The 23,359-nt window shown below is 50.5% G+C and overlaps 1 protein-coding gene across 1 annotated transcript; it reads right to left on the bottom strand.

Annotated features, from left to right (window-relative positions):
• Positions 1 to 844: 844 nt before the first annotated feature.
• On the bottom strand, positions 845 to 22,778 carry TBC1D25 (TBC1 domain family member 25). The gene is made up of 6 exons (XM_062184076.1): positions 22,521 to 22,778; positions 20,175 to 20,284; positions 18,437 to 18,591; positions 2,880 to 3,007; positions 2,563 to 2,751; positions 845 to 2,327 (listed from the first exon to the last, which is right to left on the bottom strand). The coding sequence occupies exons 1-6, from the start codon at positions 22,641 to 22,643 to the stop codon at positions 945 to 947; spliced, it is 2,088 nt and encodes a 695-aa protein (XP_062040060.1). The 5' UTR covers positions 22,644 to 22,778; the 3' UTR covers positions 845 to 944.
• Between the last annotated feature and the right edge of the window lie 581 nt (positions 22,779 to 23,359).

Consider the following 23,359-nt stretch of genomic DNA (forward strand, 5'->3'; position numbering starts at 1 on the left):
GGGCAGTTGCTCATTCTCTTCCCAACAAGTAGGCAGCTATTTTTAGGGCCCGAGTTTTGCCAATGCTTGATGCATTTCTCCGTTATCAGTGGGATGGAGAAAGCAAATGAATGCCCAGGTAAACAGTAGTGGCTGAAATGGTTACACCAGGGGCTGTGAAGCGGGAAACCCAGTTAAGGGCGCGACACATGGCAAGGCTACAGTCCCTCAGCCAGGCTCCCAAGCCAGCGACCCGGGCTGCCAGCATTAGTGCTAGACAAGGTGACAGGTGCATTGCCAGGGGTGGCTCACGCAATGTTCCTCTCAAAGTAGCCCAAGACTTCTCAGTCTCTGTAATACATTACACCCTTTTGTGAGCCAGGAACTGTCATCTCCTCTGGTATGTGTGTGTGGGGTATCTCTCCTGAAAACGGGCATTCATGAGACAGCCCCTCACACGTGGACAGATGTGCCAGAGGGCAGACACAGGCTTTCCTCAAGCAGTCTCGGGGTCGGGGCTCAACTTCTAGAACCGATCAGCACCTGCCTTCCCTGCCACTGGGGAAGCAGGACCTACGCTGTGCCAAGGGAAGGATCTTGGTTCCACCAGCCAAAGAGTGCCTGCGGCCTCCACTTCCTGCGGAATCCAGGGACAAGCCAGAGAAATACACAGACTACAGTGAGCTTCCTGTGTGCAAAGTGTAGTTAAAAAGGAAACCACAGAAACAGAAAGAAGAGGCTGTGGCCTCGGGGAGGGGTGGGGGGTGGGGGGTGGTGCTGGAGCAGAGCCCAGTACACTCAGACCTGGGCAGAGAGGGCCTAGCTCTCCAACAGGTCAAGGACTGGCAGGCAGGGTGGTGGTGGTGGTGGTGGTGGGGTGGGGTGGGTGGGGTCTCATGTGAAGGCCCTCAGGGCAAAGAATGACCTGGCAGGGTTGATGGGGGGAGGTGCTTCAGGGGGCCTGGTCAAGATGGAGCTGTGGCCTCGGCCCCCTCCTCTGAGTCCCACACCTCTGACTGCAGGTAATCGGCAAAAAGCGCCTTGGCCCGGCGCAGCACGCGCCCCAAGTGGTGTTTCCGCACGAGGCGGTCAAAGTGCATGGCCAGCTCGTTGTAATCCAGCCCGTTGCGCATGATGTGGTCACGGTGTTCCAGCAGGATGGCCAGGCAGAGGAAGAGCATGAAGGGGTTCCCTCGGCCGAACTCCTGGGGTGGCGGCAGGCCCCCTGGTGGCGGCGGCTGCGGCGGCAGGGCCTTCCCAGTGTCCTGTGGGGAGCCTACCTCCGGCATGAAAGGGGACCCCACGGCCAAGTCGCCGGTGGGAGAGGCCTCCTGGGTAGAGGGGGGAGACGAGGAAGATGGGGAATCGGGGTGGGAAGAGGAGGAGAGCAGTGGGTCCGGGGAGTTCAGCAAGGGCTCAGAGAGGGATTTGGAGCTGATGAGGGCAGCTGGTGGGGAAAGCTGGACCAGAGGGTCCCTCTGGGCGCTCATATTGTCCCTGAGTTGCTGGAGGCCGTCCAGGCTGGCTTGTCTCAGCAGACGGCCCCCGCCGCCGCCACTTCTGCCACCAGGGCCCTGGCTGGTGCTGGCCAAGCGGTTGACAGCATCTTCGAAGGCCCCGCCTCCTCCGCCTGCGGGCCTTAGCATGTGCCTCTGCCGCACAGGCCGCCCCCTGTGGCCACCGAAGCCAGGGTCTGCCGCTTGGCTGGGGGGGCCGATGAGCTCCACCTCGTGTTCAGGAGGATCGGGCGGCAGCGAACTCCAGGTGACCTCAAGCATGCGTAGGGCATCGTCGAAGGCGAACTCGCGCTTGAGTTCGAGCAGCAGCCAGCGGTAGCAGAAGAAGAGGTCGTCGGCGCCTGCTTCTTGCAGGTACTGGTAAAAGTCGGGGTCAGCGTGTCGCAGCAGCAGCTTGAGGTGGGCAAACTTGGTGGCCATGGCGCGGCCGTCGGGGTGGAAGTTGGCGGCCAGGCGCTTCATGATGCCACAAAAGCAGACGAAGGCGTGTCCCTCGTGGTCCATGACGGCAAGGATGGGCGAGGCGAGGTCGCTCATGCCCTGGCAATAGGAGACCTGGGGGTGGGTGACAGCATAGGTGGTGAGCAGGTCGTGCAGCGCCCGCAAGTGCGGGCCGTCTTCGGGCCCTGCATAGTAGGGGTGGGCCCGGTCGGTGCGCAGCACGTCCTTGAGCACCGTGCTCCGGATGAATTCCAGGTCCTCCGGGCTTGCTCGCTGCGCCCACTCACTCTTGAGCTGCTCATACTCTCGGCTCTTGCGTTTCATGTAGTCCATCCGCTCCCGGCCTGTCAGTCCGTCTGGGTACACGTTCAGCAGGTACCGCCATACCACCTGGCCCGGGAGGAAAGGGATGAGGCCGAAGCTGCCTACCTGCCTGCTCCTTCCCCGCCCCCCCACCTCACCCCCACCCCCACCGCCAGCACAAGGGCCTGTGTTCTTCCCACCCCCACCACAACAGGAAGCGGCTTGCTGCCTTGGAGTGCCTCCACCCTGGCCACAAAAGTGTCTGGTGCGCTGTTGACAAGTGCAAGCCTCGAGAGGCCAGTGGGTGACTGCGGAAGCTCACCTTCCGTAATGAGGGCTCCACACCACCATGGTAGATGCGCAGGCGCAACTCCTCGGGGCGGGAGAGCTGACCCTCGTGATTGAGGTACGTGTGAAACTCGGCATCACTCAGAGGCGGCTTGAAGGGCTTGGCATCTTCCCCATACGACCAGCTCAGCACCTGCTGGACCTTAGACAAAGTGCGGCCCACCTGTGAAAGAAGCAGGGGAAGAGGTTGCTGGTGAGCCGGACAGGTGAGGGGCACATGCTTAGAATGAGGGGTGCTGGGGAGGCCCCGCCCTCCAGCCCCAGCTGGGCTCCCAGGGTCCCCGCGAGCACCTGAGACAGGATGGACTGGGTAAAGGGCAGGGCGGCTGTCGTCAGCGATGACCGTTTCTCAGCCAGCAGCACGTCGGAGCCAATGACATCCTTGGGGCTGATTATGTCCCAGTCTTCCAGCAACGGGCCTAGCCACACACAGGGGAGCACCATGAGAGCAGGGCCGAGACCTTGACCTCAAGGCCTGGTTCCTCTCCTTCGACTGAAGCCAGGCCACTGCAGGGCAACGCACCACTCCCATTCCCTCTTTCCCACATCATCCAAAGCATGCAACAAAATCAAACCACAAGCAATTCTTTTGTGCTGCGTGTCTCACAAACAAAATGGCTGGGCAGCCTCTAATATTTCAATGATGTAAAGCAATGCCCGGGGCAGGCATTCGGTGCAGTGGTTAAGAGATGCCACTTGGGGGCCGGCGCCGCGGCTCACTAGGCTAATCCTCCGCCTTGCGGCGCCGGCACACCGGGTTCTAGTCCCGGTCGGGGCACCGATCCTGTCCCGGTTGCCCCTCTTCCAGGCCAGCTCTCTGCTGTGGCCAGGGAGTGCAGTGGAGGATGGCCCAAGTCCTTGGGCCCTGCACCCCATGGGAGACCAGGAGAAGCACCTGGCTCCTGCCATCGGATCAGCGCGGTGCGCCGGCCGCAGCGCGCTACCGCGGCGGCCATTGGAGGGTGAACCAACGGCAAAAAGGAAGACCTTTCTCTCTGTCTCTCTCTCACTGTCCACTCTGCCTGTCAAAAATAAAAAAAATAAAAAAAAAAAAGAGATGCCACTTGGGATGCCTGCATCCTATATTACAGTGTCTGATTTAGTCCTGGTTATGCTGTCTCTGATTTAGCTTCCTGTTAATTCACACCTTAGGGGTCATAAGGTGATGGCTCAAGTACTTGGGTTCCCCTGTCAACTACATGGGCGAACCAGATATAGCTCTGGGCTTCTGGTTTCAGCCTGGCCCGGCTTTGGCTACTGGGGGCATCTGGGGAGTGTTCCAGCAGATGGAAGGTCTCTTTCTTTCAATTAAAATGAAAATAAATACATTTTTAAGGAACACTTTATTGAGCATTTACTATGTGCCAGGCACTGAGATGTGGGCTTAACATTAAGTTAAGAAATAATAACACCAGCTAGCACTCCCATGGTGCTAAGTGGCAGGAACTGTTCTGAGCCCTTTGCAAAGATTGACTCATTTAGGATTCACATCAATTCTATCACTGTTTTTTCTATGAGGAAATAGGCACAGTCAGGATAAGATACCTGCTCAAGGCCCACAGCTAGTGAATGAATAAACTGAAATTTTGGGGTGGACATTGTGGTGCAGCAAGTTAAGCCGACTCTTGGGATGACTACATCTCATACTTGAGTGCTGGTTGGAGTTCCAGCTCCTCTGCCTCCAATCCAGCTCCCTGCTAATATGCCTGGGAAGATAGCAGATGATGGCCCGAGTGCCTTGGCCCCTGCCACCCTCATGGGAAACCTGGATGGGGTTCCTGGCCCAACCCTGGCTATGTGCAGGCATGTGGGGAGTGAACCAGTGGATGGAAGATCATGATTTTTCTGCTTGTCTTTCCCTCTTTCTCTCTGTCACTCTGCCTTTCAAATAAATTAGGCAGAGAGAGAGAGAGAGAGAGAGAGAGAGAGAGAGAGAGAGAGATCTTCAATCCATTGGTTTACTCCCCAAATAGCCACAATGGCCAGGGCTGGGTGGGCTGAAGCCAGGAGCTAGGAGCTTCCTCTGAGTCTCCCACATGAGTGCAGGGGCCCAGGCACTTGGGCCATCTTCTGCTACTTTCCCAGGTGCATTAGCAAGGAGCTGGATCAGAATTGGAGCAGGCAGGACACGAATCTGCACCCATATGGGATGCTGATATTGCAGGTGGCAACTTAACCTGCTATACCACAGTGCTGGCCCCTGAATGAGCCTTAGAAAACAAAAACAAAAACAGAACCAAAATTCAAAGCCCAGGCCCAAAGCTAGAGAACCCAAACTCCTAATCTCATATGCACACTGGTTGTCCTCCTACAAACAGCAGGCTAACCATTACCACTCTGGTGTTTCAAATGATGCTAAAAAGGCTTAGAGCAATTAGTAAGTACCAATATTCTACAGCCACAAAGTGGTAGGGCTGGGGTCAGAACCTCATTTACCTTACAAAGCCCAGGCGTATTTTAGAAAAAAGTATTGGGGCCGGTGCTGTGGAGTAGCAGGTAAGGCCGCTGCCTGCAGTGCCAGCATCCCACATGGGTACCGGTTCAAGACCTGGCTGCTCTGCTTCCAATCCAGCTCTCTGCTCTGGCCTGGGAAAGCAGTAGAGGATGGCCCAAGTCCTTGGGACCCTGCACCCGCGTGGGACACCTGGAAGAAGCTCCTGGCTCCTGGCTTCAGATCGGCACAGCTCTGGCTGTTGCGGCCAACTGGGGAGTGAACCAGTGGATGGAAGACCTCTCAGTCTCTCTCTCTCTCTGCCTTTCCTTCTCTCTCTGTGTAACTCTTTCAAGAAAATAAATCTTTAAAAAAAAGAAAAAAAAGTAGCTATGGAATAGGTATGCTTTGTACATGAGACAAACAAAACCATGCCATGCTTGACTTGCTCCTGTTCTTGCCCTGGAAACACGAGTAGAAATTGGTTCCTTATCTCTTCCCCACCATCCTTTCCACCTCAAATGTGACCTGGGGGCTTAAGCAGCGGTGGCCACCTACGGGTAAGTTGGAGAAATGTCAGCCTTGATGCCACCAGAGGACCATCCAGGGGTCAACTTGCAAACTCTATCATATGAAATGACTCAATTTCTACTGGTAAGCCATTGTCACCTGCAGGCGAATGCTACACCTGGGGCTGACGCTGGGGCATAGCTGGTTGGGCCGCCACCTGCAGTGCCAGCATCCCATATGGGGGCTGGTTCGAGTCCTGGTTGCCCCACTTCTGATCCAGCTCCATGCTGATGTGTCTGGGAGAGCAGCTGAGAATGGCCCAGGTACTTGGGCCCCTGCCACCCACGTGGGAAACCTGGACGAAGCTCCTAGCTCCTGGTTTTGGATGGGGCCAGCATGGCCATTTGGGGAGTGAACCAGCGGATGGAGGATTTCTCTTTGTCTCTCCTCTCTCTGTCTCTGTAACTCTGCCTCTCAAATAAAAATGATTAAATCTTTTAAAGAAATGCTATGCCTAAGCAGTTCTGCCATGGAGTCCGCTATACTTGCTCCCACATTGCTGAAGGGTGAGCAAACCCTTGGTCATGTATGGATGGACTGATGTACCCTGGATGTCTCACGGGGGCACTGCAAACCATAAAGCGTCCAAAAGCAGAGCTCGAGACCCGCCCCAGACACGGCCTCCTTCTTTGTTCCTCATCACAATGAACAGCATCCTCACCTGCTCAGCTGCTTAAGCCTGAAACCCAGGAGACAGCCTTGTCCCTGCCATCCTCCAATTCCCTGGAGTCAGCCACCACCACGCCCTGTGGTGCCTGTGTGCAAAAGTGACTTCGAGTCCACCTCTTCTTTCATCTCCACCCATGTGAGCCACCACCTCTCTCACCTGCAACTGCCTCCTAACAGGTCCCTGCTTCCTATTGGTTCCGTTCCACTCTCCCAACAGCTACCCAAGTGTTCTTTCTAAAACGCTTAACAGGTGACACAAAGAAGGTCATACGACTTGAAAATCAAGCTAGGGGCTGGCATTGTAGTGCAACAGGTTAAACCACGGTATGTGATGCTGGCATCTCATGTGGGTGCCAGTTTGAGTCCCAGCAGTTCCATTTCTGATCCAGCACCCTGCTAATGTGCCTGGGAAGGCAACAGATAATGGCCTAAATACTTGAGCTCCTGTCACCCATGTGGGAGACCTGGAAGAAGTTCCTGGCTCCTGACTTCAGCCTGGCCCAGACCTGGTCGTTGTGGCCATTTGGGGAATGAACCCACTGGTGGAAAATCTCTCTCTCTGTTTCTCCCTCTCTGGCTCTGTAACTCTGCCTTTCAAAGAAATAAATAAATCCTTTTAAAAAAAAACTCTGGAAAGAGAAAAGTAAAAAGAAAAACTATGGTTTGGAGGATCAAATAGAAGAACCAATTCAAGACAAAGAGCTGGGGCTGGTACAATAAAGCAGGTGCTGGTAACTCATATGGGTGCTGGTTCGAGTCCTGGCTGCTCCACTTCTGATCCGCTCCATGCTAATGTACCTGAGAAAACAGTGGGTGATGGCCCAAGTGCTTGGGCCCCTGCACCCAAGTGGAGACCTGGAGGAAGCTCCTGGCTCCTGGCTTCAGCCTGGTCCAGCCCTAGCTATTGTAGCCATTTGGGGCGTGAACCAGTGGATGGAAGATATTTCTCTCTCTCTCTCTCTCTCTCTCTCTCTCTGCAACTCTGCTTTCCAAATAAACAAATAAATATTTACAAAAAAACAAGGAAATTAAAAAAAAAGACACAGAGCTAGGGCTTAATGATTTGGGTGAAAAGGTAGAAAGAGCTAGAGGGGCTGGTGCTATGGCATAGCAGGTAAAGCCACTGCCTGCAGTGCCGGCATCCCAAATGGGCACTGGTTCGAGACCTGGCTGCTCCACTTTCAATCAGCTCTCTGCTATGGCCTGAGAAAGCAGTAGAAGATGACCCAAGTCCTTGGGCCCCTGTACCCGCATGGGGGACCTGGAAGAAGCTCCTGGCTTTGGATTCCCGCAGCTCTGACCATTGCGGCCATATTGGGAGTGAACCAGTGGATGGAAAACCTTTCTCTCTCTCTCTCTCTCTCTCTCTCTCTCTCTCTCTCTCCTTCTCTCTTTGTGTAACTCTGACTTTCAAATAAATAAATAAATCTTAAAAAAAAAAAGAAAAAAAGAGCTAGAGGCTATGTCCAGGTGACCTAATGTGCAGCGTTAGGAAATGCAAGAGGAGAAAAGGGATCCGATGGAGATATTGATGGTAGGATTAAACAGGAAACAGTTATGAAGGAAAATTTCCCTGGGCCGAAACAGCTCATCAAGTCTTAGATGGGATTAATGAACAAACAACGTGTACAATGGGCTTCCCCTACCCCTACTCAGGTGCTGAGTCAAAATACCCAAATTCTAGGAACGAATAAAATATTCTTGCCAGCTTCCAAGGACAAAGAACAGACTGCTAACAATAGGAAGGCCGGACTGGCAATGGACTTGTGCTCCACAGCTCTGGGCATGAGAAGATGGTGGCTTCGTGGCACTGAGAAGCCAGGCCTGAGATCCAAGGGCCCCATACCCAGCCAAGAGGGCACAAATCTGACCAAAGAAAAGATGTTTTGGGCCATCAGAATGCATTCAACTCACATACCCTAGTGGAGGAGAACAGAGGTGCTCTCTGAGCAAATGGCTGCTGAACGAACCAAGGGCTCCAGAGCCAGGCAGGTAAGGGAGAGGGTAAAATGATAGCAGGCCGTGAGTTAGCAGCCACGTGCTGCACAGTGCTGTCTGGGTCCATGATGGACTGCCGATACTATGATGGTCCCACAAGATGATAATGAAGCGGAATCATTCCTATTGCCTAGTGACATCTTAGCCAGCATAATGTAGTGCAACACGCTGTTCACGTGTTTGCATGATGCTGGTGTGAACACACTTACTGAGCCCCTACAGTTCTATAAATGTCTAGCATCCACAGTTCTGTACAGTGCAGAATACATGCTCATGATAGTAAGCAACTACATTATTGGTTTGTGTATTTATTATACTATACTTTTTTTTTGACAGGCAGAGTGGACAGTGAGAGAGAGAGACAGAGAGAAAGGTCTTCCTTTGCCGTTGGTTCACCCTCCAATGGCTGCCGCGCTGATCCGAAGCCAGGAGCCAGGTGCTTCTCCTGGTCTCCCATGGGGTGCAGGGCCCAAGCACTTGGGCCATCCTACACTGCATTCCCAGGCCACAGCAGAGAGCTGGCCTGGAAGAGGGGCAACCGGGACAGAATCCGGTGCCCCGACCGGGACTAGAACCCAGTGTGCTGGCACCGTAGGCGGAGGATTAGCCTATTGAGCCACGGCGCCAGTTATACTATACTTTTTACCATTACTTTAGAGTATATTCCTTCCTCTTATAGAAGATTTAGGGGCAGGGCTGGCACTGTGGCGTAGCGAGTAAAGCTGCCACCTGCAGTGCCAGCATCCCATATGGGTGCCAGTTGGAGTCCCAGATGCTCCAATTCTGATGCAGCTCTCTGCTATGGCCTGGGAAAGCAGTTAGAAGATGGTCCAAGTCCTTGGGCCCCTGCACCTGCGTGGGAGACCCAGAAGAAGCTCCTGGCTTCAGATCAGCCCAGCCCTGGCCATTGTGGCCATTTGGGGAGTGAACCAGTGGATAGAAGACCTCTCTCTCTCTCTCTCTCTCTCTCTCCCTCCCTCCCTCCCTCTCCCTCTCCCTCTCCCTTTACTTCTGGAACTCTGCCTTTCAAATAAATAAGTACATATTTAAAAATAAAAGTTTAGGGGTGGGGAGCTGGCACTATGGTGCAGCAGGTTAAACTCCACCTGCAATGCTGGCATCCTATATGGGTGCTGGTTTTAGTCCTGGCTGCTCTACTTCTGATCCAGCTCTGTGCTAATGCATCTGAGAAAGCTGTGGAAGATGGCCCAAGTCCATGGGCCCCTGTAACCATGTGGGAGACCTGGAGGAAGCTCCTGGCTCCTGGCTTTGGCCTGGCCCAACCTCGGCCATTGTGGCCATTGGGGAGTGAATGAGTGGATCTTTCTCTCTCTCTCTCTCCTCTCCCCACCTGTAACTTTGTCTTTCAAATAAATAAAATCTAGAAAAAAAGTTTAGGGGTGGACAGTGTGGCACTGCAGGTTAAGCCACCACTTGGGACACCCACATCCTGCATCAGAATGCACAGGGATGAGTTCCAGCTCTTCCTCTGCTTCCAATCCAGTTTCCTGTTAATGTACACCCTGGAAGGCAGCAAGTAATGGCTCAAGCACTGAGTCCCTGCCACCCACATGGGAGACCTGAATGGAGTTCCTGGCTCCTGGCTTTGGCCTGCTCCAGCCCCAGCTGTTCTGGGCATTTGGGGAGTGAAAAGCAGATAGAAGATTTCTCTGTCTTTCTATCATTCTGCCTTTCAAAAAAGTAAAGTGGTTAAACACATGTTTTTTTTTTTTTATAAGATTTATTTATTTATTTGAAAGGCAGAGTTACAGACAGGCAGAGGCAGAGAAATACAAAGGTCTTTCATCCACTGGTTCACTCCCCAAATGGCTGCAACAGCTGGAGCTGCACTGATCAAAAGCCAGGAGCCAGGAGCTTCTTCCAGGTCTCCCATGTGGGTGCAGGGGTCCAAGGTCTTGGGCCATCTTCTACTGCTTTCTCAGGCATGTTAGCAGGGAGCTGGATCAGAAGTGGAGCAGCCAGGACTTGAACCAATACCAATATGGGATGACTGCACTGCAGGTGACAGCTTTACCTGCTATACCACAGTGCTGGCCGCCAAAATAAACATATTTTAAAAATCAAAATTTACTGTACAACAGTATGTCATCTTTTTCTGGCAGCAGCATTTACTGGGTCTCTTGATTGTGTCAATTTCTCTTATGCTTGACTTAATCTTGTGCTGTTTAGCTCATCACGGCCCTAGGAGCAATAGGTATCCGCCCCCAGCCCCACACACCCCATACAGCCTAGGTGTATACTAGGCTATGCCATCTAGGTTCGTGTAGTACATGCTCTGATGTTCATGCAATAAGGAAATCGCCTAATGCTGAATGTCTCAGGACATAACTTCATGGTAAAGCAACGTGCACCTGTACAGTAAAACATAAAATGATAAAGCAAATGTGATTGGGAATATTATGGGTTACCTGAGAATTCCTGAAACATAAGCAACTGAGAATGTTAGTAAGAAAATACAATGATAATCTGGAATTTAAAGAGGGGGGTGGGGAATGGAAGCTGTATAAGCAAGATTCAGAAGTTAGGAGTCAGGGAGTTAGGAGTTAGGGAGAATAATTAGAAGTGTTGCAAATGTCCATGTCAAGAGCGATGGAGGGTAGGAGAGACTGGAAAAGAAGTGATCTCACGATTTCACTGTCCATTGTGTAAAGAAGCATAAATGCAGTGATGCAGCTTTTATGAGAAACATATTTAAGATGAGGTGCCAAAGAAAGGGTGAAAATGCTAGACACATAAAGGCGTAACTGGCAGGCTCCAAGAAATGGCAACAGCAGCAATGTGAATGTCAGAGAAAGCACCACTCAAGGCCAAAAGCATTTCAAAGGGAAAGGTAGGCCTTACATACTAATAAAAACGATACAAACAAAAACCCATGAAAATAGGCAAAGAGTTTCTACAAGCACAAACTCAGCCAGTGGAAAAACCTGACCTGAACTGACATGAGACTATATATAGTCTTTCTGTAGCCCACGCGGTGTGAATATGCACACATTTCCTGAAAAAAAAAAAATCCAAGCATTTCATTACGGGCTGCTGGCCCAGACCCTGCTTGCAGTATTACATAATGCATGAGATCCGTGCTACAGTCCTTATCACAGCCATCAACCTTCCCAAACCCTAAATGACTACATAAATTCAGGGCCATGCCAGCCAGATATCTAATAAGGTTTCCCCTAGAACTGGGTACAAATTATTTTAAGGTTCATATGGAAGAATTCACATGTAAGAATAGCTTAAGAAAAAAGAACCGTGGGAGGATGGCAAAGGTTTGCCTTCTGAAAACTGACCACAAAACCACTTTCATAAACATAACATAGTGCCAGCCCAGCAGCACACAAACAGAGCTGGTCAGTGGAAAGTAACAGAAAGCCTAAAAATACATGTATGTGTATGTGGGAACTCAGTAGATGACAAAAGTGGCATTTCAAATCAGTATAGGAAAGGTGACTCTTTAATAAATGATGCTGGCATACTTGAATACTTAGAATTTTTTTTTCTTAAGATTTATTTTGGGGCAAATGTTGTGGTACAGAGTTAAAGTCCCAGCCTGCAGTGCCAGCATCCCATATGGGCACCAGTTCCAGTACTGGCTGCTCCACTTCTGATCTAGCTCCCTGCTAATAGCCTGGGAAAGTAGTGGAGTACGGGCCAAGCACCTGGGCCTCTGCACCCACGTGGGAGACTGAGAAGAAGCTCCTGGCTCCTGGCTTCAGATCAGCTCAGCTCCAGCTATTGTGGCCATCTGGGGAATGACCCAGTGGATGGAAGACCTCTCTCTCTCTACCTCTCTACCTCTCTCTGTGGCTCTATCTTTCAAATGAATAAAATAAATCTTTAGAAAGAAAAAGAATATTTTATTTATTGGAAAGGTAGAGTGACAAAAAGAGAGGCAGAGAAAGAAAGATCCTTCATCTGTGGGTCTACTCCCCAAATGAGGGAGCTCAATGGGAAGTGGAATAGTCAGGACTCGCACTCTGATATGGGATGCTGGCATTGCAGGTGGTGGTGGTGTAACCCACTGTGCCACTCTCTCTCTCTCTCTCTCTGCCTCTCCTCTCTCTGTGTAACTCTGACTTTCAAATAAATAAATAAATAAATCTTAAAAAAAAGAAGATTCCCTCTTTCTCTCTTTGCCTTTTAAGCTTTCAAGTAGGTGAAAATAAACATTACCGGCATCCCATATGGGCTCTGGTTCAAGTCCTGGCTGCTCCACTTCCCATCTAGCTCCCTGCTAATGTACCTGGGAAAGCAGCAGAAGATGGCCCAAGTCCTTGGGCCCCTGCACCCATGTGGGAGACCCAGAAGAAGTTCATGGCTTCTGGCTTCGGATTGGCCCAGCTCCGGCCTTTGCGGCCATCTGGGGAGTGAACCAGTGGATGGAAGACCTCTCTCTCTCTCTTTCTCTCTAACTCTGTCTTTCAAATAAATAAATAAGTCTTAAAAAAAAGATGCCACTTTGGATGCCCACATTCCCTATCAGAGTGCCTGGGTTTCAGTACTGGCTCGGCTTCTGATCCAGCTTCCTGCTAACGCGCACTTGGGGAGGCAGCAGATGACGGCTCAAGTACTCAGTTCCCTGTCTCCCACATGGGAGACCCGGATTGAGTTTCTGGCCCAGCCCTGGCTGTTGTGAGCATTTGGGGCATGAATCAATGGATGGAAGAGCTATTTGTCTTTGTTTATTCACCTTTCAAACGAACAAGAACAAATACTTTCTGTCTGCTGATTCACTCCCCATATACTCACAGGGCTGGGCAAGGCCAAAGCCAGGAGCCAGGAACTCCATCTGGGTCTCCAACATGGATGGAGGAAACCCACATACGTGGGCCATCAACCACTATCTCCCAGGCACATAAGCAGGAAGCTGGATCAGAAGTGTAGAGTATGTGGCATTTAAACTGATATTCTCTCTTTTTTTATTTGAAAGTCAGAGTTACACAGAGGGAGAAGAAGAGGCAGAGAGAGAGAGAGAGAGAGAGAGGTCAGTCGGTCTTCCATCTGCTGTTTCACTCCCCAATTGGCTACAATGGCCAGAGCTGTGCCAATCTGAAGCCAGAAGCCAGGAGCTTCTTCTGGGTCTCCCACATGGGTGCAGGGGCCCAAGGACTTGGGCCATCTTCTGCTGCTTTCCCAGGTACATTAGCAGGGAGCTGGATGGGAAGTGGAGCAACCAGGACTCGAACCGGTGCCCACATGGTATGCCGGCACTGCAGATGGTGGCCTTACCCGCTATGCCACAGCACCGGCCCCAAACTGACATTCTGATATGGGATTCTGATGTCCCAGGTAGTGGCCTAATCCACTGCACTACAACACCTGCCCTGCAGTTGGGGTTTTCTTCACATGTATATTGGCAAGGCAGATTTGATTTTTTTAAAAGATTCATTTACTTATTGGAGGGGAAGAGGTCTTCCATCCAGCAACTCATTCCCCAAATGGCTGCATCTCAAGCAGAGGCCTAGCCCACCGAAACAAAACACTCAACCCCAGATTTGATTCCTCTCCTGAAATAGTGCTACTGTGTCTATTTTACAGACGAGAAAACTGAGGCCTGGGGAATTAGTTAACTGACTGACCTAAGAGTACTCGAGTAGACTTCGCAAAGTTCATGGAAAATGGAATTAAAATGTAAGTTTGTTTTGAGACAAAACAGTTTTGAAATCCATGCACAGTGTGTTCAGAATGCACATTTGCCATGAACTTCTGGAAGACCTCTCGGAGGGCCAATCAGTGGCCCAGGTCCCTGTGTCGCTGGCTACCTATCTTTTTCTGTGTGTCTCCATACCTGTCTCTGTCTTTCCCGCTGACTCATGTTTCTCTCTTTGTCTCTCTGTTCCAAGGCGGCCAATGTTACCAAGCCCAGAATATCGTCCAATGGTAAAGCACAAGGACTCTTGAGCCCATTCAGTCACTGCCCGGCTTCAAATTCTACTCTTCCACTTACTGTCTGTGCTACTTGTATAGGTCTTGTCACCTCTTTGACCCTCGGTTTTCTCATCTATGACATGGCGAACATAATATTCTCTACCCTGTGCCATTATTTTTATAACTCAACAGAATATTATATGCACAAAATGGTCCCTGATTTTCAATATATGATAGCTGTTTATATGTTATTACTATGCCAATGGAAGGCTTCACTCATCTCAAATGGGCATGTGGGCACCTGGAGCCAGGAACCATGTCTTCTACTCTGAAACTTTTTATTTTAAAAAATTTCAGGGGCCGGCACTGTGGTATAACAGGTAAAGCAGCCACCTGCAGTGCCAGCATCCCATATGGGTGCCAGTTTGTGTCCTGGCTGCTCTTCTTCTGATCCAGCTCTCTGCTATGGCCCGGGAAAGCAGTAGAAGATGGCCCAGCTCCTTGGGCCCCTGCACCTGCGTGGGAGACCCAGAAGAAGCTCCTGGCTCCTGGCTTCGGATCAGTGTAGCTTAGGCCGTTGCAGCCATCTGGGGAGTGAACCAGCAGATGGAAGACCTCTCTGTCTCTCTGTCTCTTCTTCTCTATCTGTGTAACTCTAACTTTCAAATAAATAAAGAAATCTTTAAAAAAAAAAAAAGGAGATGGTCCAAGTCCTTGGGCCCTGCACCCACGTGGGAGACCTAGAAGAAGCTCTTGGGTCCTGGCTTTGGATCGGGCCACCTCTGGCTGCTGTGGCCACTTGGGGAGTGAACCAGTGGATGGAAGACCTCTCTCTCTGCCTCTCCTTTTCTCTCTGTGTAACTCTAACTTTCTTTTTTTTAAGATTTATTTATTTATTTTGAAAGTCAGAGTTACACATGCACACACACACAGAGAGAGAGAAAGAGAGAGGTCTTCCATCCGCTGGTTCACTCCCCAGTTGGCCACAACAGCTGGAGCTGTGCCGATCTGAAGCCAGCAGCCAGGAGCTTCTTCCAGGTCTCCCATGTGGGTGCAGGGGCTAAGGACTTGGGCCATCTTCCTCTGCTTTCCCAGGCCATAGCAGAGAGCTGGATTGGAAGCAGAGCAGCCAGGTCTTGAACCGGCCCCCATATGGGATGCTGGCACTGCAGGCAGCGGCCTTACTCGCTATGCCACAGCGCCGGCCCCTCTTTCAAATAAATAAATAAACAAATAAATAAATCTTTAAACAAAAAGTTTCAAACCTACAACAGAGTCAAAAGAAGAATATACCGAACACCCCACACATCCTTCAGCTAGATCCCCATTAACAGATTTTGCCACGTGTGCCTCATCTTACTTTCTCTGTATATAAAGATAGTCCTTTTATCAAATTGTTTGCAAACATCACAACATTTTACCTTTTCATACTTTACTGTGCTTTTCTCAAGGACAAAGACATTTTCCTTCAACAACCAGGATAACATTGCCACACCGCTATGGTTTCGACATGTCCTCCAAAATTCATTCCTTGAAACTCAGCCAGTGTGATAGTATAGCTCGAGCATCCTTAATCTAACAAAACCAGAAACACGGAATGCTCCGAAATCTAAGACTTTTTGAGTGAGTGTTGATGTGACACTCAAAAAGTTTTGGATTTAGAGCTTTCTTTTTCTTTTAAAGATTTATTTATTTATTTGAAAGGCAGAGTTACAGAGAGGAGAAGCAGAGGCAGAGGCAGAGAGAGACATCTTCCATTCATTGGCTCACTCTCCAAATGGCAGCCATGGCCAGGGCTGGGCCAGGCCGAAGCCAGGAGAGCCAGGAGAGCCAGGAGCTTCATCTGAGTTTTTCCACATGGTGTAAGGGCCCAAACGCCTGGATCATCTTCTGCAGCTTCTCCACGTGCATTAGCAGGGAGCCAGCATGGAAGTGGAGTGGCCAGGATTCGAATCGGTGCTCATATGGGATGGCAGCACTGCAGGCCGAGGCTTAATGCACCACGCCACATTGCTGGCCCCAACATTTGGAGCATTTTGGATTTTGAGCATTTTGGGTAAGACATGCTCAACTAATAGAGTCTATGCAAATATTCTAAAATCTGAAAAACTCTGAAATTTGCAACATTTCTGGTCCCAAGAATTTCAGATAAGGAATTCTCAACCTGTTTTAAGAAGTAGGACCTTGGGGCAGGCGCCTGTGGTGTAGCAGGTCAAGCTGCCGCCTGCGGTGCCCGCATCCCATATGGGCATCAGTTCGAGTCCCAGCTGGCTCCACTTCTTTTTTTTTTTAAAGATTTATTTAATTTATTTGAAAGACAGTGTTACAGAGAGAGGTAGAGACAGAGAGGTCTTCCATCCACTGGTTCACTCCCCAGATGACCACAACTGCTGGAGTTGTGCCAATCTGAAGCCAGGAGCCAGGAGCTTCTTCCAGGTCTCCCACGTGGGTGCAGGGACCCAAGGACTTGGGCCATCTTCCACTGGCCATAGCAGAGAGCTGGATGGAAGAGGAGCAGCTGGGACTAGAATCAGTGCCCATATGGGATGTCGGCACTTCAGGCCAGGGCTTTAACCCGCTGAGCCACAGCGTTGGCCCCGTGCTCCACTTCTGATCCAGCTCTCTGCTATGGCCTGGGAAAGCAGTGGAAGATGGACTGAGCTCCTGGCTCCTGGTTTTGGGTCGGTGTAGCTCTGTCTGTTGCTGTCATCTGGGGGTGAACCAGTGAATGGAAGACCTCTCTCTCTCTCTCTCTCTTTCTCTGCCTCTCAAACAAATAAATAAATCTTAAAAAAAAGAAGTAGAACCTTGGGGAAGGTGTTGTAGTGTAGTGATTTAAGCAGGTCCTTGAGAAGCCCACATCTCGTATCAGAGGGCCAGTTTGAATCATAGCTATTCTGCTTCTGATCCAACTTCCTGCCAATGTGCCTGGCAGATAGCAGATGATGGCCCAAGTGTCTGGGTTCCTGCCACCCATGTGGCACAGAGACCTGGATGGATTACCTGGCTTCTGGCTTTTGCCTGGCTCAGCCCTGGCTACTGTGGGTATTTGAGGAGTGAACCAGCAGATGGAAGATCTCTCTCCTCTTCTCTCTCTCTCTCTCTGTCAGTCTTCCATTTGAATAAGGAAATTTTTAAAAAGCAGGGCCTTGAGGAGGTGGTTAAGTCACAAAGGCAGAGTTTCATGACTGGGATTAGGGTCCTTATAAACAGGGCTTGAAGGAGTGGCTTTGCTCTCTTCTGAGCAGTGTTCATCCTCTTTTCACTGCCCTTCTCGCCCTCTGCCGTGTGAGGATGTAGCAGGAGGGCCCTCACCAGACACATAATGTGTTGGTACCTTGATCTTGGACTTACCAGCCTTGAGACCTGTAAGGAATAACATTCTGGTTTTTGTATATTACCCAAGTTGGGGTATTCGATTGGTAGCAGCACAAAAGGACTAAGACACACACTCAAGAAAATTAACAACAATAAAATACGATTGAAAATATGATTGAATGTGTGGTCCATAATCAATTTATCTGCATGCTCACAGGAACCAGAATAGGTAAAAGTGGGAGAACACATATGAGAAAAAGTGGCTACAAGATCAAGGGCAAAAATAAACGAGTGAACGAGAGCACAAATGAATGTGGGTGCAGGATGAGTGAATGAATGAAAACAACTACATTTTGATAAGCATTGTTCCGATAATAATATCATTGAAATATATAATACTACAGCTATATGGTTAAATTGCATGATATAGTGATAACCTGTATTATTAGTCTGTATGCTAGAAAAATATAGCACATGGGGCTGGCGCTGTGGCATAGCAGGTAAAGCTGCCGCTCGCAGTGCCAGTGCTGGTTCAAGTCCTGACTGTTCCACTTTTGAGCCATCTCTCTGCTGTGGCCTTGGAAAGCAGTGGAAGATGGCAGACTTCTCTCTCTCTCTCTCTGCCTCTGCCTCTCTGTAGCTCGGCCTTTCAAATAAATGAATAAATATTTTTTAAAAAGACAAATATAGCACACTAATTATTATTAGAGTTACCACTTTTCCAGCATTCGCTGTGTAGCCACACACTGTTCTGGGCATCTGATATGAATTTCCCTAATTAAACCTCACAGTGGCCTTAAGATGCCATTAGCTCTACTTTACAGGTGAAGAAACTGAGATTCATGGCCATGCCAGCATGCACACTGAGGACACCTTGCTGCCTACCCACCACAAAGAAGTTTATCGTGAGCATGGAGTCATCCTACAGGGGAAAAGGTGGGTTCCAGAGCTGTGCCCCAGGGCACGGGGTACTCACTGTCCTCTGAGGGCCGAATGTCTACCCGCAACTGCAGGTAAGGTTTGGAGGCAGTGGCGAAGGCTGTGCTGAGGTCCCAATCAGACAGCAGGGAGAGGTAAGCTTCCTGTCCGAGCCGGTCCCGGCCCAGGTAGCTGATGCCAAAGTTCTTCTTCCTGGACAGAGGATGTGAGGGAGCTCTCAGGGCCCCCAGTGCCCTGGAAGCCTCAAGGGAGGGGGAATCAGTTTGCACAACAAAAGGAATAACATCGCAGGTGCTGAAACAACATCCAACTGTGTCCCGAGCACTGTGCCAGGGACTGTGGGCTGTCGGACCTCACACTGTTTACAGCCCCCATGCTACACCAACACAGAAACAGATATACACCTGCTGAGGTCTGGAGGGCACACTGGAACCTGGGGAATGCTGCTCCCTCCTGGGAACGGTAATAAGGTAGTTGAAGGACACAGGGCCTTCTTACGATGTAAAAAAAATAATAATAATAAATAAAGCTACAATATGTTACCCCCAAAGGCAGCTTTAGGCACCAAGGAAGACCGTAATTTACTTCCTTCCATCACCAGCAAGCAAAGAGTGGGCTGCATCTGCGAAAGCACAATGGTGCTGTCATCTGGTTCTGGCTGCACAAAGGTGACCCAGCGATGCTCTAACTATGGACCTAACTTACAATGTGGAACCCATTATAAGCTGGTGCCTCACCCGGTGGCTGAGTCCCTGCACTAACTTAATTAAAATGTGCTATAAGACTTCTTTTTCTTGATAAAAATTAGCCATCATATTAGCTCCTCCTCCCCATTGAAAAACCTTTTTTTTTTTTTAAAGAAAAAGTAATCTGGGGACCGGTGCTGTGGCATAGTAGGCTAAGCCTCCACCTGCAGCTCCAGCATCCCCTATGGGCACCAATTTGTGTCCTGGCTACTCCTCTTCCGATCCAGCTCTCTGCTCTGACCTGGGAAAGCAGTGGAGGATGGCCCAAGCGCTTGGGTCCCTGCACCCACATGGGAGACCTGGAAGAAGCTCCTAGCTCCTGGCTTCAGATCAGCTCAGGTCTGGCCATTACAGCCAGAACCAGTGGATGGAAGAACTTTCTTGCTCTCTTTGTCCCTCTCTCTGTCTGTAACTCTACCTCTCAAATAAATAAAAACTTTTTTTTAAAAAAGCAATCTGTATGACTTTTATTTTTTGCAACAAAAGTTTATGCCAAAAAGTCAAACAACATGTAAGGAATTCTTTTCAGATATACTTGTGCAACTGTGCAAAGAGGTATGTTATGCAATAATCTTAACCATGGAAACATCCTAAACATTCATCAATTCTGTCCTGTTTCAATGGGTTACCATGGGTCTGTATTCCTCTAAAACCACCACCATAACAAAATATAACCATAACACTTGCTCCCAAGAGACAACACTTTCCCCCTATTGGGTTGGCAAATTTTACAATGTTTTCTGGTAATCACTGTTTGTGAGGGGAGAAAGAAATAGGCATTTTATATGCTGCTGGTATAGTTGTCAACTGGGAAGATATGCCCAGAGAGCACTTTGGCAGTATCCATTTAATCTAGCAACAGCCCTGCTAGGAATTTATCCTAACCTTAGACTTCCCCCAAAACGCTAAGATACGCACACGTGGCTGTTCCCTGTGGCCTTATTTATAATACAAAACAAACAACAGTGACCAAACAGTGAGCCAGCCGCACTCGCCACTGCGGCCAGTCTCTGGCATCTTCCTACTTACCCGTTCAAGTCAAAGGCCCGAATGAGGATGTGTTGTAACACGTCCAGCGAGGTGATCTGGGGGTCGACAGCGAAAGAGCGGAATTCAGGGGCCAGGAAATTCTCGTGTTTCTGGAGAGAGAAGACAGGACGAGACCATCAGGGCCATGTTCAGCAAGCTGAAGAGCGTGGCAAGTGCAGAGCGGTAGAAGCAAGGTCAAGGACATGGGGGGCCAGATCGAGGCGGGCCATCTGGACTGTAGTGAGGACTCCGGCTTTTGGCTCTGAGTGAGGGGCAGCTTTGGGAGGCTTCTGAGCGAGGAGGGATGTGGTGTGACTTAGGATTTTTTTTTTTTTGACAGGCAGAGTGGACAGTGAGAGAGAGAGAGACAGAGAGAAAGGTCTTCCTTTTTGCCTTGGTTCACCCTCCAATGGCCGCTGTGGACGGTGCATCTCGCTGATCCGAAGCCAGGAGCCAGGTACTTCTCCTGGTCTCCCATGCGGGTGCAGGGCCCAAGCACTTGGGCCATCCTCCACTGCCTTCCCGGGCCACAGCAGAGAGCTGGACTGGAAGAGGGGTAACCAGGACAGAATCCGGCGCCCCAACCAGGACTAGAACCTGGTGTGCCGGCACTGCAAGGCGGAGGATTAGCCTATTGAGCCATGGCACCGGCGTGACTTAGGATTTAACAGGATCTTTCTGGCTGCTCTGCAAAGAGACTGTGGGGGCTGGGGGAAGGGGGAGGAGGGAAGCGATGGGTCCAAGTGAGGGAGGTCTTTCAATAGTCCAGGCAAGATCCTTCTTGGTATCCCCCCCAATTATCTTGTCAGAATCCCCACATGCAGTCTGGCCCATACTAAATCAGCCCTCCATGCTGCAACCAATCCAGCTCATCTATTACAACCCTGCCCTGCTTCAATCTCTTCCATGGGGGCTGGCGTTGTGGCGTAGTGGGTAAAGACGCCGCCTGTGCCACCAGCATCCCATACACGTGCTGGTTCAAGTCCTGGCTTCTCCACTTCCAAGTCAGCTCCCTGCTAATGTGCCTGGGAAAAAGCAGTGGAAAGTGGCCCAAGGGCTTGGGCCCCTGCCACCCACGTGAGAGACCCGGAAGAAGCTGCTGACTCCTGACTTTGGCCTGACCTAGCCCTGGCCATTTTGGCCATCTGGGGAGTGAACTAGCAGATGGAAGTTCGCTCTCTCCAGCTCTCTGTAACTCTGAGTTTCAAATAAATGAATAAATCTTAAAAAAAAAAAATCTCTTTGATGGCAACCCTAGGTCCCCAGCAGGTGGGCCTCAAGGGCCCTGGGTGGTCTTGCTCCAGTTTTTCTATTTACATTAACGTAGTTCCAGACTGTTGGAAGTTACCTTGAACACATCCTAGCCCCAAGCCTTTGGTGCGTGCTGATCCTCCTGTCCGGAACATCCTTCCCACTAGCTTCAGGCACCACCTTTACAGCTCAGGCATCAGCTCTTGCTGAATTCCCAAACCCCTGCCTTGGAACTCTGTTATGCTGAAGGGATCTGTTGACCTTTTTCTGGCCACTGCCACTGCCATTGCCACCACAGGAGTCCAAGCAATCACTGCTGCTCGCTGGAACCATTGCAACAGTTTTTTTCCTCAGAGTATACACCAAAGGCCTCCACCATGTTCCTCCCTTTATAGCCTGAATTCACCTCCTACCTTTCTCCTCACTCTCTCCACCCCAGCGACATGGGGACCCACAGAACATGCCAAGCTCAGTCCCCCTGCCCCTCTTCGCCTTTGCCCTTGCTGGTCCCTGTGCTTGCAACACTTTTCCCCGCCTGATATGCACACGGCTGACCCCTTTGTGTTCTGACCTCTGCTCCTTCAATACCTTCTCTGGAGATTTCCCTGTACAACCTTGGCCAAGGTAACTTCTTAGCTCACAACCTTTTGCATTATTTCCTCATGGCAGTCACCAGGCTCCAAAGCCTCCCATTTATCCAGCTGTTCGTCCCTCCCCACGAGTATGCCAGCTCATCAAGGGTGGAGATCTGCACAAAAGTGCACTCTAAACACACACGTGTTGACTGACTTCAGAGCTCTCCTGGCAGAGGGCAACAGCACATTCCTCCTGGCTCAGGGCCCCACCCCTCAACTACTGCGGCCCCTCCCTCCACTCTACAGCCCCGCCCCTCTACTCATAAGCCCCACCCCTCTATTCCATAGGCCCCTATCATTCCATTATCAGTCCCAGGCCATAGGATATTTCTCTAAGGCTCCGGGTTTTCAAGCCCTCCCTCCCCACCCCCCATCATTCTTCTCTCCATCCTAAGGATACCACCACCTTCCCCTCCCCTGGGATGTCCGAACCCGTCGGCCGACCGGCCACTAGCCTCACCTTGACTCGGACCCGTACCACCTCTCGCTCCTCCTCCTCCGCCGCCGCTGCCGCCTGGGCTCCCCCGCCAGGCGGGGGCGCTCCAGAGCCGGCCAAGTCCGAGGACCCGGAGGTTGCTGCCATCCCGCCGCTGCCCCTTAGTGTGACAGCTGGCCGTTGCCCCCCACCTCTGCGCGCACCCTACAGTGCGGGCACCCGCTGCCCCACCTTGTGCCGGGGCGCAGGCGCAGAGGGCGCCACACAATTCTGCCCACCACAGCCCCTCCCATCTGGCCCAGGCTGGAGGTCAGCTCTGCTCATGCGCCTAGAATGCCGTTGCCAGGTGTCCCGCCCCCAAATCCGGGTATTTTTGCCTCACTTCTGCCAATGCGCAGGCGTCAAACGAAGCCCCGCCTGCCCTCGTTCCGCGGTTTGGTTGTTTTGGCAGTCTAGTTCCGATTCACCTAGGTGAAGTGTTAAACTGGACATTCCGGAGATCGAAGTGGGCGGGGAAAATAAGCCGCTGCGTGATGATGTCAAGGTTCGTTCTACACCCCACCCCCGGCTGCCTCGATCCCCTGCTGACAGATGATGTCATCTATTTCAAATACCTGTGTCCCTTGTTTCAAGTGAATCTGGTGAACGGGAAAAAATCATTTTTCCAGTCTTTTAAAAAATAATTTACACATTATGAAAATTCATAGACTTGTACGGTTATGATTTTTGCACTTTCTGTATGCGTGTTATACTTAAATAATTTACTCCGAAAAGTAACTTTTATGCTGTCTGGAGGGTCTTTGTTTTATTTAATCCTCTCAACACATTGAAGCTGAAGTCGGTCCTATTATTAAACTGTGTGC

The sequence above is a fragment of the Lepus europaeus genome, chromosome X (assembly GCF_033115175.1).
Source record: "Lepus europaeus isolate LE1 chromosome X, mLepTim1.pri, whole genome shotgun sequence".
NCBI lineage: Eukaryota > Metazoa > Chordata > Mammalia > Lagomorpha > Leporidae > Lepus > Lepus europaeus.